Here is a 15,000-nt window from a genome sequence, read left to right as displayed (position 1 = left end):
CAGACCTTCTAGTGTTTGGGTGAATGTGAATGAGCACGCACGCACGCACGCACACGCACGCACGCACGCACACACACGATGCATGCACGCACGCAGATATTATCACCGAGAAATGTATCTTGTCGTACTGTGGCCAATGCAGCATGCCTGAGGTTGGATAAGGTGAGCCATGTTGAGAATGTTACATCATGTCATTCATGGGGCAAAAACTAAAAGTCCAACTGAGACCAAATTCAGATAATCCATGCAGCTCTTATACAGTACGTTAACAACATGCTTTTTGAAATAATAATTTGGCAATCCTATTATACTAATAATAATAAGAAGGCTGTAATTGTTTGTTATAAATAGGTTGCTCGGGATGCAAAGCATCTGCTTGGTTAAAAGCAAGTCTTTGACTAAATTATATTTGGCCAGCGAGACATCTGTGTGGTTGCGACTCTGTGGAACATGGAAATTGTTTAATTTTCTCTGTTGCAGAGGTGGTGGTGAGTTTTTAATAGATTTTTTATCTCCAAACGCCACACTAGCTACATTAGCTGGTCTGATTGACATGACCTCTATTCCTCATAATAGGGCAAAAAGGACAACGAGACTGGGTCAAAACTCAGACCTGGAGCTTGTATGGGCAATGTGTGAAACTGTGGGCAATTTGATACAGTTTCCGATTAGCATATTTTCTGTTCAAAAGCAAGCTTTGCTTTGTGTGCAGTCAGTAGCACTGTCACCTCACAGCTAGAAGGTCCTGGGTTCGACTCCCTCTATGGGTGCTGGGGGCATGTTGTCATCTGCATGTCTTAAGTACCAGGTCTTATTCCCTAACTTGAGTAAACTAAAGACCTGGAGGCGTGATCAATGCTCTTTGGCTATTCTGAGTGTCCAAAGAGCATTGATCACGCCTCCAGGTCTTTAGTTTACTCAAGTTAGGGAGTAAGACCTGGTACTTAAGACAAGCAAAATACAGCCCTCTAGAGTGTGTCTTACCCTATAGGTGGGGTTGGCGAAAGGGCCTTTCACAAATGGGTCAGGACCCATTTGTGGGTTGCGGACCAATTATTGTGGGTCACGACTCGAGTAAAAATCCCATTTTCTTTTTCCTACATTTAAAAAAATATGTATTTCAAAATATGTTTTTTACATGTATATATTTTTATATATGTTAAAACAAACAAATCTAAGGGAATGCCATGAACAAAAACTTATAATAATTAAAATAATTAAGCGTTTGGGTCTAATCTCTTTTTTGGGTCTCGACCTGAACAGTTTGGGAACCATTATAGAGGCTCCTCAACATGCAATTCCAATTTGATATTTGATATTGATATTTGGCGTTTTTTTTGTAAGCAATAGGCCCTCGTTTTTGGTTCTGCATTTTTGTTTAGGGGGCCTGTCGGTGTGTGATTTGGGGCAGATCGGATATGCTGCATTCATGATTTGTGGAATTTCGTGCAAAACCATGATAGTCAATATGTCTTGACGGTTGTCTTGGGTTGTATTTTGTCAGAATGATTGTCATTTGGGTACTTTGGCTTGGCTGTGCGTTCTCCCATTTAGCAGTTATAAATGAGGGCAAAGGATTACTAGCCAATTGCTCTGCATTTGGCTAATTAAAGACGCAATCCCCCCCAAAATCGTGTTTTTCATTTGGTTATATGTCTAATCTTTTTGTAAACTTTTTGAAGCTTAACCGTGACAATTCTGGTAGTTTCTTGTAGGCCTAATCTATCTGCAAAGCATAAATATAGAGTTTTACAACAACAACAACAACAACCACAAAATAGGATTGTCAGACTAACAGGCGTCATTGAAAACAAGTGTAATGGGTCTCCCGTGTGGAAAGCCACATCTTAACCACTAAGCTATGGGATATGCCCATTGTCTCGGGGGACGTAGGCTATATTAGACTTTGAGGCCATCAGGCCGAGGTTGTGAAGAATGTTGAGATCAATAATTGGGAGATTGAGTAAGGTGTTCCCAGTTGATTGACTCTGCCCACCAGACACCTGCAAGACAGAGATACACACACACACACAGTCACACACACACACACACACACACACACACACACACACACACACACACACACACACACACACACACACACACACACACACACACGGCACGCACACGCACACATGCCTGCACAACAGTTGCAACATGCAGTGCAGTTGTTTCTTTTTAGTTGTTGCATCTCTGTTACATCTCTCGTCTCAGACATGACTTGTTTGTATTGTATGTTGTGGTTTTTAGATATTTTTTGGGGGCTTTTTTTAGCCTTTATTGGACAGATGATAGTATATAGACAGGAAAGGGGAGAGAGATGGGACACACACACACACACACACACACACACACACACACACACACACACACACACACACACACACACACAGCAAACGTCGTCACGCTGTAAATCTGGCTTTACCAGCCAAGGTGGACCGCTGAGCCACGGGCCCAGGCCTGGACTACAGTGGTGATATATGCATGGTGACGCTTTTAAAAAGACATATTTCTGTTCAAATGTGTCTCAAAAAGACACAGAACTAACGTGTGTGTGTGTGTGTGTGTGTGTGTGTGTGTGTGTGTGTGTGTGTGTGTGTGTGTGTGTGTGTGTGTGTGTGTGTGTGTGCGCGTGTGTGTGTGTGTGCGTGTGTGCGTGTGTGCGTGCGTGCGTGCGTGCGTGCGTGTGCGCTGCTCTCCTCAGGTCTAGATGACTGTCTGCAGCAGTATGTGAAGAGTTTTGAGCGGGAGCAGATGGGAGGGGAACAGCTGCTCCACATCACCCATCAGGAACTGGAGGAGCTGGGAGTGACCAGGATAGGACACCAGGAACTCATACTGGAAGCCGTGGATCTGCTCTGTGCACTGGTCAGTGTGTGTGTGTGTGTGTGTGTGTGTGTGTGTGTGTGTGTGTGTGTGTGTGCTTGTGCGTGCGTGCGTGCATGCTTTTAGTACTTTTTGCTGCCAACACTTTTGTACTTTTACTCAAGTACATTTGTAATCCCCAACGTTTACTTGTAACAGCATGAGTATATTTCTATACTTTTCCCCACCACGTTGTGACAGCATACATGGCCCAGGTGCACTCTGTCAGCGTCAGCACTGCAGCGTCCGTCCCTGTGAGTGACAGGAGACTGACACAAATGAAAAGACACCCGCAGATAAGGCCAAGTAAGATAGTTAAGGACGGAGGAGATTAAAACCTGCAATCCAGATGAATAAGGCAAGGCTATCGTTCCAGCTGAAGGAACACTGCACTATACAGATGACCCATTGAGACCTGAGGACGCATCTGTGTCGCCGTATAGCTTTTAACCTTTTTTTTTCTTTCTTTTTTTTTAAGATATTTTTTTGCGGCTTACGCCTTTTATTGGTTTTTTGAAGGGACAGACAGTAGGCTGACAGGAAACGGGAGAGAGAGATGGGGGGATGACACCGCCTGGGCCAGCTTTTAACCACTTTTAACCAATATTTATAACTTTTAACTGTTGAAAAATAGCAGTTGTAGATCTGCTTTTTTGGGGGGGAAATCGTGAAGATGTGTGCAAATCTTTGAATATATATTATTTTACAGCCAACGCTTTTAACTCAAATCTTTGCTTCTGGGAAGTCCCTGGAACCACACATTTTTCAGATGGGGGTCCGCGGCCAACTTTTTGGGGTCCTTGACATTAAATTGTTTGAGAACCACAGACATAGAAACATAGGGTTTTTCAGAAAACTGCCATGATTTAGAAGACTCTTTAGAAGACTGGTCTTAGGTCTAAATGGCGTAAGCATGTGATGGTGTGACCCATTTTGGGGCGGGAACCCCTTTTGGTGTTTTAAACATTATGTTCAGGGCTGCACACAACTTTTTTGGTCTAGTACTCAGAGGAGCACCTGGAGGAGTTTCTTGGTGCTCCTAAAATGCGGCGACCCGTCTCGCCGGATGGATAAAAGAGGGATGAATAACTTATAGCAAAACGATATTTATTGGATGAGTGGGGAGTCAATGGAGGGTATTGCAACTCTAGATTTAGCCATAGAATGGCTCTTTGTAGATTCATCCCATTATTAAAAAAATCTAATTTTTCTAAAATGTAGGTCCATGTGTGGTCCAGCCCTATGGAATGCATATTCTAATAAAAACAACTTCATACTTCCTAAGGATATAATATGAGCATCAAAGCAATATTTAGATTTTTTATTATTTTGTATTTAAATAACCGATCTACTAGCTCACAACGTGTTGCGACACATTACCAGTAGCCACTTTGAGTGGCAGTCGGTGGAAAATGCTCCCACCACAGAATTTACTGGTATTCTGGCGGCTGGCCATAATAAATAATCATTCTAGGCGGTCCCGGCTGTTGGTACGCAGAAGCGCTTCCCGGCGCTTGATTGACAGCGCATTTTGAATTTTGACGATGCATGCGTGCTGGTGCACCGCTTATGTGCAGCCCTGATTATGTTATCATTTAGCTATTGAAAAATAGCAGATCTACAAGTGGCGGGCTATGAGCTTGTAGGTCTTGTAGGTCTGTATATTTTTGAAAAATCATGAAAATATGGCACAAATCTTTGAATATAAATTCTTTCAGAGCAAACGTTTTTAACTCAAATCTTTGCTTCTGGCCCAGGCCGTAGCGTAACGGTCTGGGCACCGGACTGGTGATCCAGTCGCAGTGTGCCGCGGGTTCGACTCCCGGACCCGACACGGCCTTTACTGCATGTCATCCCCCCATCTCTCTCCCGTTTCCTGTCAGCCTACTGTCTGTCCCTTCAAAAATCAATAAAAAGGCGTAAGCCGCAAAAAAAAATCTAAAAAAAAAAAGAAAAAAAAAAAAAAATCTTTGCTTCTGAGGGGTTCCTGAAGCAAAATATATCCAGATGGGGGTCGGCAGCCAATTATACATATAATCTTGGGGGTCCTTGACATGAAAATGTTTGAGAACGACTGACATTGAAACAGTTTTTCAGAAAACTGTCAGGATTTTGAAGACATTTGTAGAATCAAACTTAGGTCTAAATGGGTTAATGGAAGAGTTAATCATCACAAGTGTTGTGCTATAGTTTCCTTTTAGAACATCATCACTTAGACCAGTGGATCTGAACCACTTGATTTTGCAAGTGGAACCCCCAAGTAGTTGGCAAAACACTAAAATATGGGCCCTATACTGGAAAACTGCTTTACCCCTAATTCCTAAAACGTATAGCCATATTTTACTGTTTTGAAAAATATTATGAAATTGTTCAAATAGCCGATCTACATCGTTGTGAGCTTGTATATTGGCTATTTGAATTATTAAAAAAATGTTTTTAAAAATAGTGAAAAAGAAGAAAAGAAGCAAAGAAGTTTAGGGATAAGGGGTAAGGCCCTAAGATTTTAATGCCTAGCTTCAAAGTGTCATTGAGCAAAGGCGCTCAACATCCAACATCTCTGTCCAACATCATTCCAGTGCCTAAGGCTGGGGACCTCTCAAAGCCAGACAACTACCGAGGCATCAGCCTGACTTGTATCACTGCAAAGATTTACAACAGAATGATACTAAACAGGATACGGCATGCCATCGACCCTCTCCTGAGAGAGAACCAAAATGGCTTCAGAGAGGGGAGAACTACCGTAGCACAGATCTTGGCACTGAGGAGAATGATTGAGGAGGTAAAGAAGGATAACTTGACGGCTGTACTCTGCTTCATCGACTTCAAAAAGGCGTTTGACTCGATTCACAGAGGCACAATGGTGAAGATCCTTAAGGCCTACGGTGTCCCCCCCAACTTGCTCCGGGCAATAGAGTCAATGTATGCAAGAACAAGGGCCAAGGTGGTGACCCCAGATGGTAACAGCGAGGAGTTTGATATCCGGGCCGGGGTAATGCAGGGGGATACCCTATAGCCCCTTTCCTCTTCATCATAGTCCTGGACTATGCACTCAGGAAAGCCATCAGTGGGCGAGAGCAGGATCTTGGCTTCACCCTAACACCAAGGAGGTCAAGACGACATCCCAAGGTAGTCCTGACAGATCTGGACTATGCGGATGACATCGGCCTGCTCTCCGACAGCGTGGAACAAGCTCAGGAACTCCTGAACAGAGTGGAGCTGGAGTGTGCCAAAGTTGGCCTTAGGCTAAATGCCAAGAAAACTGAGGTTATCACCTACAACATCTCACCGGAACATCCACCTCTCACTTCAACAGGAGGCACGGTGCTGAAGGAAGTCAAGGACTTCAAGTACCTGGGCTCATGGGTCAACTCAACCGAGCAAGATCTGAAAGTGAGGAAGGCACTTGCATGGAGGGCCCTGAATGGCATGACCAGTGTATGGAACTCCAATCTCCCCCGACAAATCAAACTCAGCTTCTTCTACGCAACAGTGGAGTCTGTTCTCCTATACGGCAGTGAATGCTGGACCCTGAAGCCAACCCTGCAGAAGTCCCTTGACGGGTGCTACACCAGAATGCTGCGTGCAGTGCTTACTGTACATGTCACTAACAAGACTCTGTATGAGGGATTACCAAGAGTGAGCCAGAAAATAGCAGCTACGTAGGAGAATGAGACTAGCAGGACACTGCCAAAGGCATCAAGAACTGCCAGCCAGCAAACTGGTGCTCTGGGAACCAACACACGGGCATCGATCACGAGGACGCCCCACGCTAACATACGTGGATGTACTCAAGAGCGATGCAGGAGTGCAAAGTACCAACGAACTGGCCGGATGTATGGAGAATCGAGATGACTGGAAACGACGATGGAGGGCTCGTCTGAGGACGACCTAGAGAGAGCTGAACTCCTTAAACTGCGTTCATGGTTTCCTCCAGCGTCAGTGTGCGAATGTAATGCACATTGGAAAGAGCAAATTGGAAGTGAATGAGCGTTTTACTGTCCTCCTAAAAGTGAGTGGTACAGGCGCTGTTTCAGTGCATGATGAGAACAATTGTCAGGGTTTGTGTTCCTGTTTTTGAAGGAATGGTTTCGTGCGCCACACTCATCATATTCTGACACCAATGTCACGAGTCAGCATAATAGGAGATACAGGCTGCCATGGCAACCAAATCTGGCTGGTTTGTGTGTGTGTGCATGCGTGTGTGTGTGTGTGTGTGTGTGTGTGTGTGTGTGTGTGTGTGTGTGTGTGTGTGTGTGTGTGCGTGTGCGTGTGCGTGTGCGTGTGCACGTGCGTGCGAGCTAAATGGCATGGCCCTTTGACTCTATTGATTAGAGTTATATTAATGTCTTTGCTCACACACATACACAAACATATAGTGCACACGTACACACACACAACCACCACTGCATGCACATAAACATACTCTCTGTAAACTGCATTGCACATGCACACACACACACACACACTCAGCATATAACCATGTTTGTATTCGCCCACTGCGCCCCCCCCCCCCCCCCCCCCCCCTCTCTCGCACGCGCACGCACGCACGCACGCACACAACACAACACACACACACACACACACACGCACGCACGCACGCACGCACGCACGCACGCACGCACGCACACACACACACACACACACACACACACACACACACACACACACACACACACACACACTCATTCAGGCGGTCAATGTGAGCTCTTTGGTCCCTGGAGAGAACAGCACAAGGCTTCACATTGAATCATGGAGAGCCTAATTACAGCTGATAGAGCATCCGCACACACACACACACACACACACACACACACACACGCAAACACACACACACACACACACGCACACACGCACGCACGTACACACGCACGCGCAAAAAAACACAGATTTACAGTATGACACATACATGACCTACTTTACCCCCTCTCTTTCTCTCTCTGTATCTCGTATATCGCTGCTGTTGGGTGGAAACATTTATATATCCAAAACAGTTACTTTTTCATTATCATTAAAACGTTTTTTTTTTTTTTTTTTTTTTTTTTTTATATAGAATAATTAATGTTATCCGTGCATGTTGCGAGCTTGTAGAACGTTCACGCTGCACTCTTGGTATGATGAAGCAGGGCATTCATTTACCAACAAACACAAAACGTTAAATATAAACCAAGGCTTCTCTCTCTCTCTCTCTCTCTTTGCCCTTTTCTCTGTTTCCCTCGATGTAGCCTACTATTGTGTGTAAATAGAGACAGCCCCCCCCCCCTCCCCCCCACACACACACACACACACACACACACACACACACACACACACACAGTCACACACACACACACACACACACACACACATCCCTTGGCTCTGTCGTTGTAGAGTACATCTAGCGGCACAAAAGTAAGAGCAGGAATAGATACGTCTGCTTCCGTGTGTGTGTGTGTGTGTGTGTGTGTGTGTGTGTGTGTGTGTGTGTGTGTGTGTGTGTGCGTGTGTGTGTGTGTGTGTGTGTGTGCGTGTGTGAGTGTGTGTGTGTGTGTGTGTGTCAGCATGAATCAGTCTGTCAAAAAGGACATGACTGGAGGTATCTTGGGAAGCTGAGCGCAATATGGCTCAATGGGTGTGTATGTGTGTGTGTGTGTGTGTGTGTGTGTGTGTGTGTGTGTGTGTGTGTCCACGTGGTATTAGTGCTGTGCACTTAAGTGCTTCACTATAATGTGAATTTCTAATGTATGTGAAACATGGATAATGTTTGTGTTTGTGTGTGTGCACGTGCACATGTGTATTTGCTTGCGTAGGCAATAGGCATCCATCTGTATAAGTATATGTTTCCTTGTGTACAGTATATAGAGTGCTGTGCACGCACTATAATGTGGATGTAAAGTGTGTAATGTGTACTTGTGTGTGTGTGTGTGTGTGTGTGTGTGTGTGTGTGTGTGTGTGTGTGTGTGTGTGTGTGTGTGTGTGTGTGTGTGTGAGTGTGTGTGAGTGTGTGTGTGTGTGTCCGTGCGTGTGGTCATGGTGCACTAATAGGGTCAGTGGAACAGCGTTTTAAATCGTCCTTGAATTAGTGTGCTTTTTACGTGTAGGTTGTGTGCATGTGCGTGCGTGTGTGCGTGCGTGTGTTGTGTTGTATACGAGTGAACCCGCACACAAAGCCTTTCATTTGGCAACGTTAGAGATTGTATCACATCACTGGAGAGCTATTTATCTCCAACCCTTTACATTTCCACAGCAGCACGTATACTGTATAGGCCTGACGATCACAACCAGACAATTAACCCAAGCGGTACCAACCACCAGATTACGTACATTAGTACACAGTACATATTAGTATTAGTAGTATTAGCATTAGTACACAGCCTGGAGTGTAAGGATATTAATCGTTGGGGCATTAGTATACACACAGCCTGGAGTGAGGCTATATAGATATGGAGGTGATCACGTCCTAGAGGGCTGGGCAGGATCGTGTTAAAACTACAGTAGGGATGTCCGTTCATGTCTTTTGGCTCCCGATCCAATTACGATCATTTGATTTTGAGACACATACCGATACCGATCTTTCCCGATCCGATCTTTACATTTTTATATATCACTTATGCCATATCACAGTAGGGACAACCCTAATTAAAATGTCCTACCTTTCATCTGGCATCTTCTCATATTACTGAGAACCAGTTGTTCCTGTTCTCTAACTGCAGATTTAACCCATTCATTAGGCCCGAGGTCAATTCTACAAATGCCTTTTAATAGTTTTCTGAAAAACGTATGTTTCTATATCAGTTGTTCTCAAAATTGTTCATGTCAAGGACTCCCAAAATTATACGTATTTGGCCACCGACCCCATCTGAAAATATGTTGTTCCAGGGACCCCTCAGAAGCAAAGATATGATTTCACAACGTTTGCTGTGAAAGAATACATATTCATACATTTTCAGAATTTTTCTAAAATAGCAGATCTACAAGCTCATATTGCGCCACTCAGTGCCACACTATGACCTTGTATATCTGCTATTTTTCAATAGCTAATGTTTAAAAGAATGGTTAAAGTGGTTCAAAGCTAAGGTGACACAGATCCATTTCAGGTTTCAATTTGGTCGCCATATCGTTACAGAACTGAACCAATATCAAAATCATGTGATCTGTTGACCGATATTTTATTTTAATACTTCTGTTTGAATGTGATCACACTCTTTATGTGAGGATCAAAGCTGTAATCACTGTTTTCTTTGAAAGCTTTCAAAAGCTTCAACAGGTTGAGAAATGTGAAATATAATAAAATAATACATTTGAGTTGTTTGAGCTAATATGTGCATCAGCACGCCCACTCCATCAGTATGGAGTAAGCCTAAGGTAAACCTTATTGGAAATGAGAGATACTGTATCGGTTCGGCCCTTATTTGGTCATATCGGGTCCCTGGACACACTTTGAGACCCATGGTGTAGTGTTTCCAGTGAGCCAACATGCACAATATCAGCACCCTGACTCTGTTTGACCAGACTGGAACGGAGCCTTATAATATGTACAGTAGCACGTGAAGGAAGTAAGGCCCAATTTATTCCTGATGTGGCTGCTGTGAGCATATATTGCTCACAGTCACTGGCTGTGAATGCAGTCCCACTGGCAGCCTCCAGGGCTGCCAGTGAGAACTGCAGGGAGTCCCATGCAAAGACGCCACACAGCTTCAGCACCATGGAGAGCACTCAACACTCTGTGTGTGTGCGTGCGTGTGCATGTACGTGTGTGTGTGCGTGCGTGTGCATCCCCTAGTACAGTGGTACTCAACCTGTGGGTCGGGGTCCCCCATTTTGTAAACACACAATACCGTTGTTTTATTTTATTTCAGTTAACTAAAAGGTTTATTCTACTTTTAGTTAACGATAACAACCCTGGCGTGTGTGTGTGTGTGTGTGTGTGTGTGTGTGTGTGCGCGTGTGCATGTGCGTGTGCGTGTGTGTGTGTGCGAGCGCATGTGCATGCACGTCTACTGTATGTGCGTAACCACGCGTGTTTGCTCTCTCCTGCAGAACTACGGCCTAGAGACGGAGAACCTGCGGACTCTGTCCCACAAGCTCAACGCCTCGGCCAAGAACCTGCAGAACTTCATCCTGGGCCGGCGGAGGGGCGGCCACTATGACGGACGCGCCTCGCGGAGGCTCCCTAACGACTTCCTGACCTCCGTGGTCGACCTGATTGGTGCAGCCAAGAACCTGCTGGCTTGGCTGGACAGGTATATATAGGGGGAGAGAGACCTACTCTTGCTGTTGTTTTTGAGTGTGCGCGCGCCATACTTTCGCTCCCCAATGGGCTATTTATGCACACAGAATAACTCTCCCTACTTCCTTCACAGGTGTTAACAATGATTCTAATTAAGGCTCTTTGGTAAATGGTGCATTTCATATAGCGCCTTTATCCAAGGCGCTTTACAGAGATTGTGCATTACATTCACCCATTCACACACACACACACACACACACACACACACACACACACACACACACATTCATACACTGATGGCAGCGGAAACCATGCAAGGCTACCAACTAGCACAACGGGAGCAATTAGGGGTTCAGTGTCTGGTCCGCACGACCGGGCGGGTGTGACCGCACGACCTCGCCGAACCTGTCTCCCAAATCGGAAGCCCCCCCCCCCCCCCCTATATATTGGCGGCGACGTATGACGTCGCGTAACATCACTTTTAAACAAACATCCCAGCAACTGCAGATAAGTTGCTCTCTCAACTTGATTAAGGTGGTCAGACAGAGAGACAAGCTATACAAATCGTAGTTCTTTGTATGCTTCATGCTTCATGTGTGCAAGCACCAGACCGCGGAGCATGCACGTAAAAGGTGGACCCACTTCTGAACTAAAATGAATATGGCACGGCGGCCGGTCGAGCCAGATCCAAGTACATCCTTGCAGGCAGTGACAGTACTCTAGGCCTATACTGCACAGTACTGTATAGGCCGCTGATGTTACCAGTGTCAGCGTGATACTTTTACAATCAATTCATTACTCACATAATGCTGGCTGCCGCCATAGGATAGGATCCACTTCTCCACCATGTTTAACGTATATTCCAAAGTGTGTACACATTGTTTAAGTCTAAGATGCGCAGCATCATGGCTTTCATAATGGTAATATCAACTTTGGCTAAAAGCAATCCACCACCACCATCACTTGTTGCTTACAATGTTTACAGTCTGTCAGTCTCTCCCTCCCGGGGAGGAAAACTGTCTGTCTGTCATGGAAGTATATATAGCTATAACCTAAACAGACTTCCTCTTCCTCTTCAAAATAAGAGCTATACTTGTAATGATTAGTCAACACTAGTTTTATTTCTTAAGTGAACTTACAGGATGTGTAGATACATCTGTGGCGCCATGAGAGATAATGCTTTGACTGCAGGGTATCTGTCGAGTGTCGTTGATCGATCTCCCCTGGAGAAATATCACCCTCCCTGCCTGGCCTTCCCTCCTCCGAACACGGGCCTATTGTGTTTTATACGAATGCACCGCGGTGCAGGATTCGAACCCCCAGCCTCTTGCGGAGAGACTGTTTTGAGTCTTGCTCAAGGACACTTCTATCTATACACAAACTCTTGGGGAGCTCGGCTGCTCTTCCGGCCACTCATCCCAGAGCCACTGCCGCCCCCAAAGATGTTGAGAACCACTGGAATAGTTAATGTAATGAAGTTGCTATTAAAAATGTTTTAATTGGGATACGTTTATCGTGTTCGCTGTTGGAAAGCGTTTTATAAAAGCAATAGCTCACTCCAGGCCATAACATACAGTGATTATCATCAGTGTTAACCCATTCTGACCGGGCACCCATTTTGGTGTTGGCATCATGTCGTGCTTTAGCTATTGAAAAATAGCAGATCTACAAGCTCATATCGCGCCACCGAGTGGCGCGATACGAGCTTGTAGGTCTGCTATTTTTGAAAAATCGAAGAACGACTGACATTTTTTAGAATCTGATCTCAGGTCAGAATGGGTTCATCAGACCAGTGCGTGTCCAGTGGAAACCTGGTATGAATCTGATCTCGGGTCAGAATGGGTTAAGGGCTGTTGTTCGGCCCAGCGTGTGGGGCCTGTTGTGAGTTATTGCTTAATTATACCACAGTTAGTTCTGACCTTGCATTGTGATTGGGCAATTTAATGATTGCCAATATCTCACGCAATGATATAGCACTCCGAATACATCAACTTTGTTTACCGTATCTGTTACCTGGCAACAGCTGCCACCTGTGGTTTTCACCTTGCTTTCTAATCATGAATATAATTGATGAAATGGTGGCGTTATATACCGTGATGATAGAGTCAAGGACAGCCTTTGGCCTCCTCCTCCTGCATATCAGTCGTTCTGTTGGGTTTGTTCAGTAACAGGGCTATCTCCTTGTCTCTCCATCTCTTTGGCCAATTTCAGCCAATCAGGCGTGAGTACCCAGTGTTCCAGTTCCACAGTTTTTCTGTATGATTCATCCCTCTGATTGGATAATACAATTTGTATCCTGTCCTGAAAATGCATTTTTCTGTTGACTAAAGAGCTGGTCAGACAGGGACACTCCTACTACTGAACAAACACACTATAGCAATGAATAACATCACAATATAGAGCTATTTAACTTTTTTTTTTTTTTTTTTAACACTTTATTTTGATTTTTATTGATGAATAAATGAAAAAACATATGTGTACATTTTGTTGTATCCGACATGTAAATGTCCCCCCCTCCCCCCCAATCAAGGTCAGAACAAGACAAATAAAACAAAGACAGACAGTACAAGACAGTAAAAGTAATTAGTAAACTAGTTTTGAAAGTACTAATGAACATAGTAAGAAGAAAAAAATAAAAATAAAATAAACAGCATTTTCCTTAACTCTTTTTTTTAACAAACAAATATACTTCACCTATCACTATCACCCTACCTTTAAAAAGCATACTTTTACAAAATCCTTAAACACACTCACAGAAGATATTACTTAAGTAATATGTTCTGTGAGTGTGTTTTGTTTTGTTTCCAAATGAAGACATCGCATTCATGTGTGGAATTAGATGGTATAGACGTACACACCTAGCTCTTTTGTTGAATTGCATATTTCTTTATACCGTGTGTGTGTGTGTGTGTGTGTGTGTGTGTGTGTGTGTGTGTGTGTGTGTGTGTGTGTGTGTGTGTGTGTGTGTGTGTGTGTGTGTGTGTGTGTGTGTGTGTGTGTGTGTGTGTTTCAGGTCGCCGTTTGCCAGTGTGACAGAGTACTCCTTGCTGAAGAACAACATTGTGCAGCTTTGCTTGGAGTTAACCACCATTGTACAGCAGGTACACGCACGCACGCACGCACGCACGCATGCACGCAATAAGGAATAGGCCTAATACAATAAAATCAAATAAGTAAATACCTGCTAATAATAATTACATTAAAAGCAATATAAAAAACAATGGATTGAAAAAGGTTGAATTCAGAGACTTTACCACTTAAACCCCAGCATCCGTATTCTGGAAAAACCTTCGCAGAAAATAACAGATTGACAACAGTTTGTTGATCAGCTTTTTTCAGCGAAGATGTAGAGTGAAAAGAGAGCAAACACTAACGCACGCACGCACGCACGCACGCACGCACGCACGCACGCACGCACGCACGCACGCACGCACGCACGCACGCACGCACGCACGCACGCACGCACGCACTCACTCACTCACTCACTCACTCACTCACTCACTCACTCACTCACACACACACAGCAGCCTTGCCTTGGCACATTCATGTTGTTCTGTGTCAGGCTGTGTACACCTTGTGCATGAACGTTTGTGAGTCTGCATGTGATGTGTAAGATTGCATAATGCTTGCAGGTTTGTGCGTGCATGACACTGCATGTGCACATGTGAGCGTTCATGTGTGCGTTTGTGAGTCTGCACATTTGTCAGCGTGCCGTGCCTGTGTGCACGTACATGTTTGTGAGCGCGCATGTGCGTTTGTGGGACAGCGACGTGCACGTGTGAGCGTGCATGCGTTTGTGAGCCAGCGATGTGCACGTGTGAGCGTGTGTGTGTTGTTTGTGAGCCAGCGACGACGTTCATGTGTGAGCGTGCGAGCCGTGCACGCCTTTGTGAGCCAGCGACGTGCATGTGAGCATGCGTGTGTGTTTA

At 44.8% G+C, this 15,000-nt stretch overlaps 1 protein-coding gene across 1 annotated transcript in view; it reads left to right on the top strand.

Moving 5' to 3' along the window:
- Positions 1-15,000, top strand: part of LOC310872983 (connector enhancer of kinase suppressor of ras 2) — a gene marked incomplete at both ends in the record, with an annotated part of 134,900 nt that overhangs the window by 36,917 nt on the left and 82,983 nt on the right. The window contains 3 exons of the mRNA XM_083785208.1: positions 2,705-2,868; positions 10,882-11,084; positions 14,085-14,172. Of these exons, the coding sequence (XP_083641334.1) occupies positions 2,705-2,868; positions 10,882-11,084; positions 14,085-14,172 (455 nt within the window). The remainder of the gene's footprint in view (positions 1-2,704; positions 2,869-10,881; positions 11,085-14,084; positions 14,173-15,000) is intronic.

This window comes from Protomyctophum parallelum (assembly GCF_964188405.1).
Source record: "Protomyctophum parallelum genome assembly, chromosome: 16".
NCBI lineage: Eukaryota > Metazoa > Chordata > Actinopteri > Myctophiformes > Myctophidae > Protomyctophum > Protomyctophum parallelum.
The sequence above is the reverse complement of the archived record's forward strand: the minus strand, read 5'-3'. Positions and strand labels throughout refer to the sequence as shown.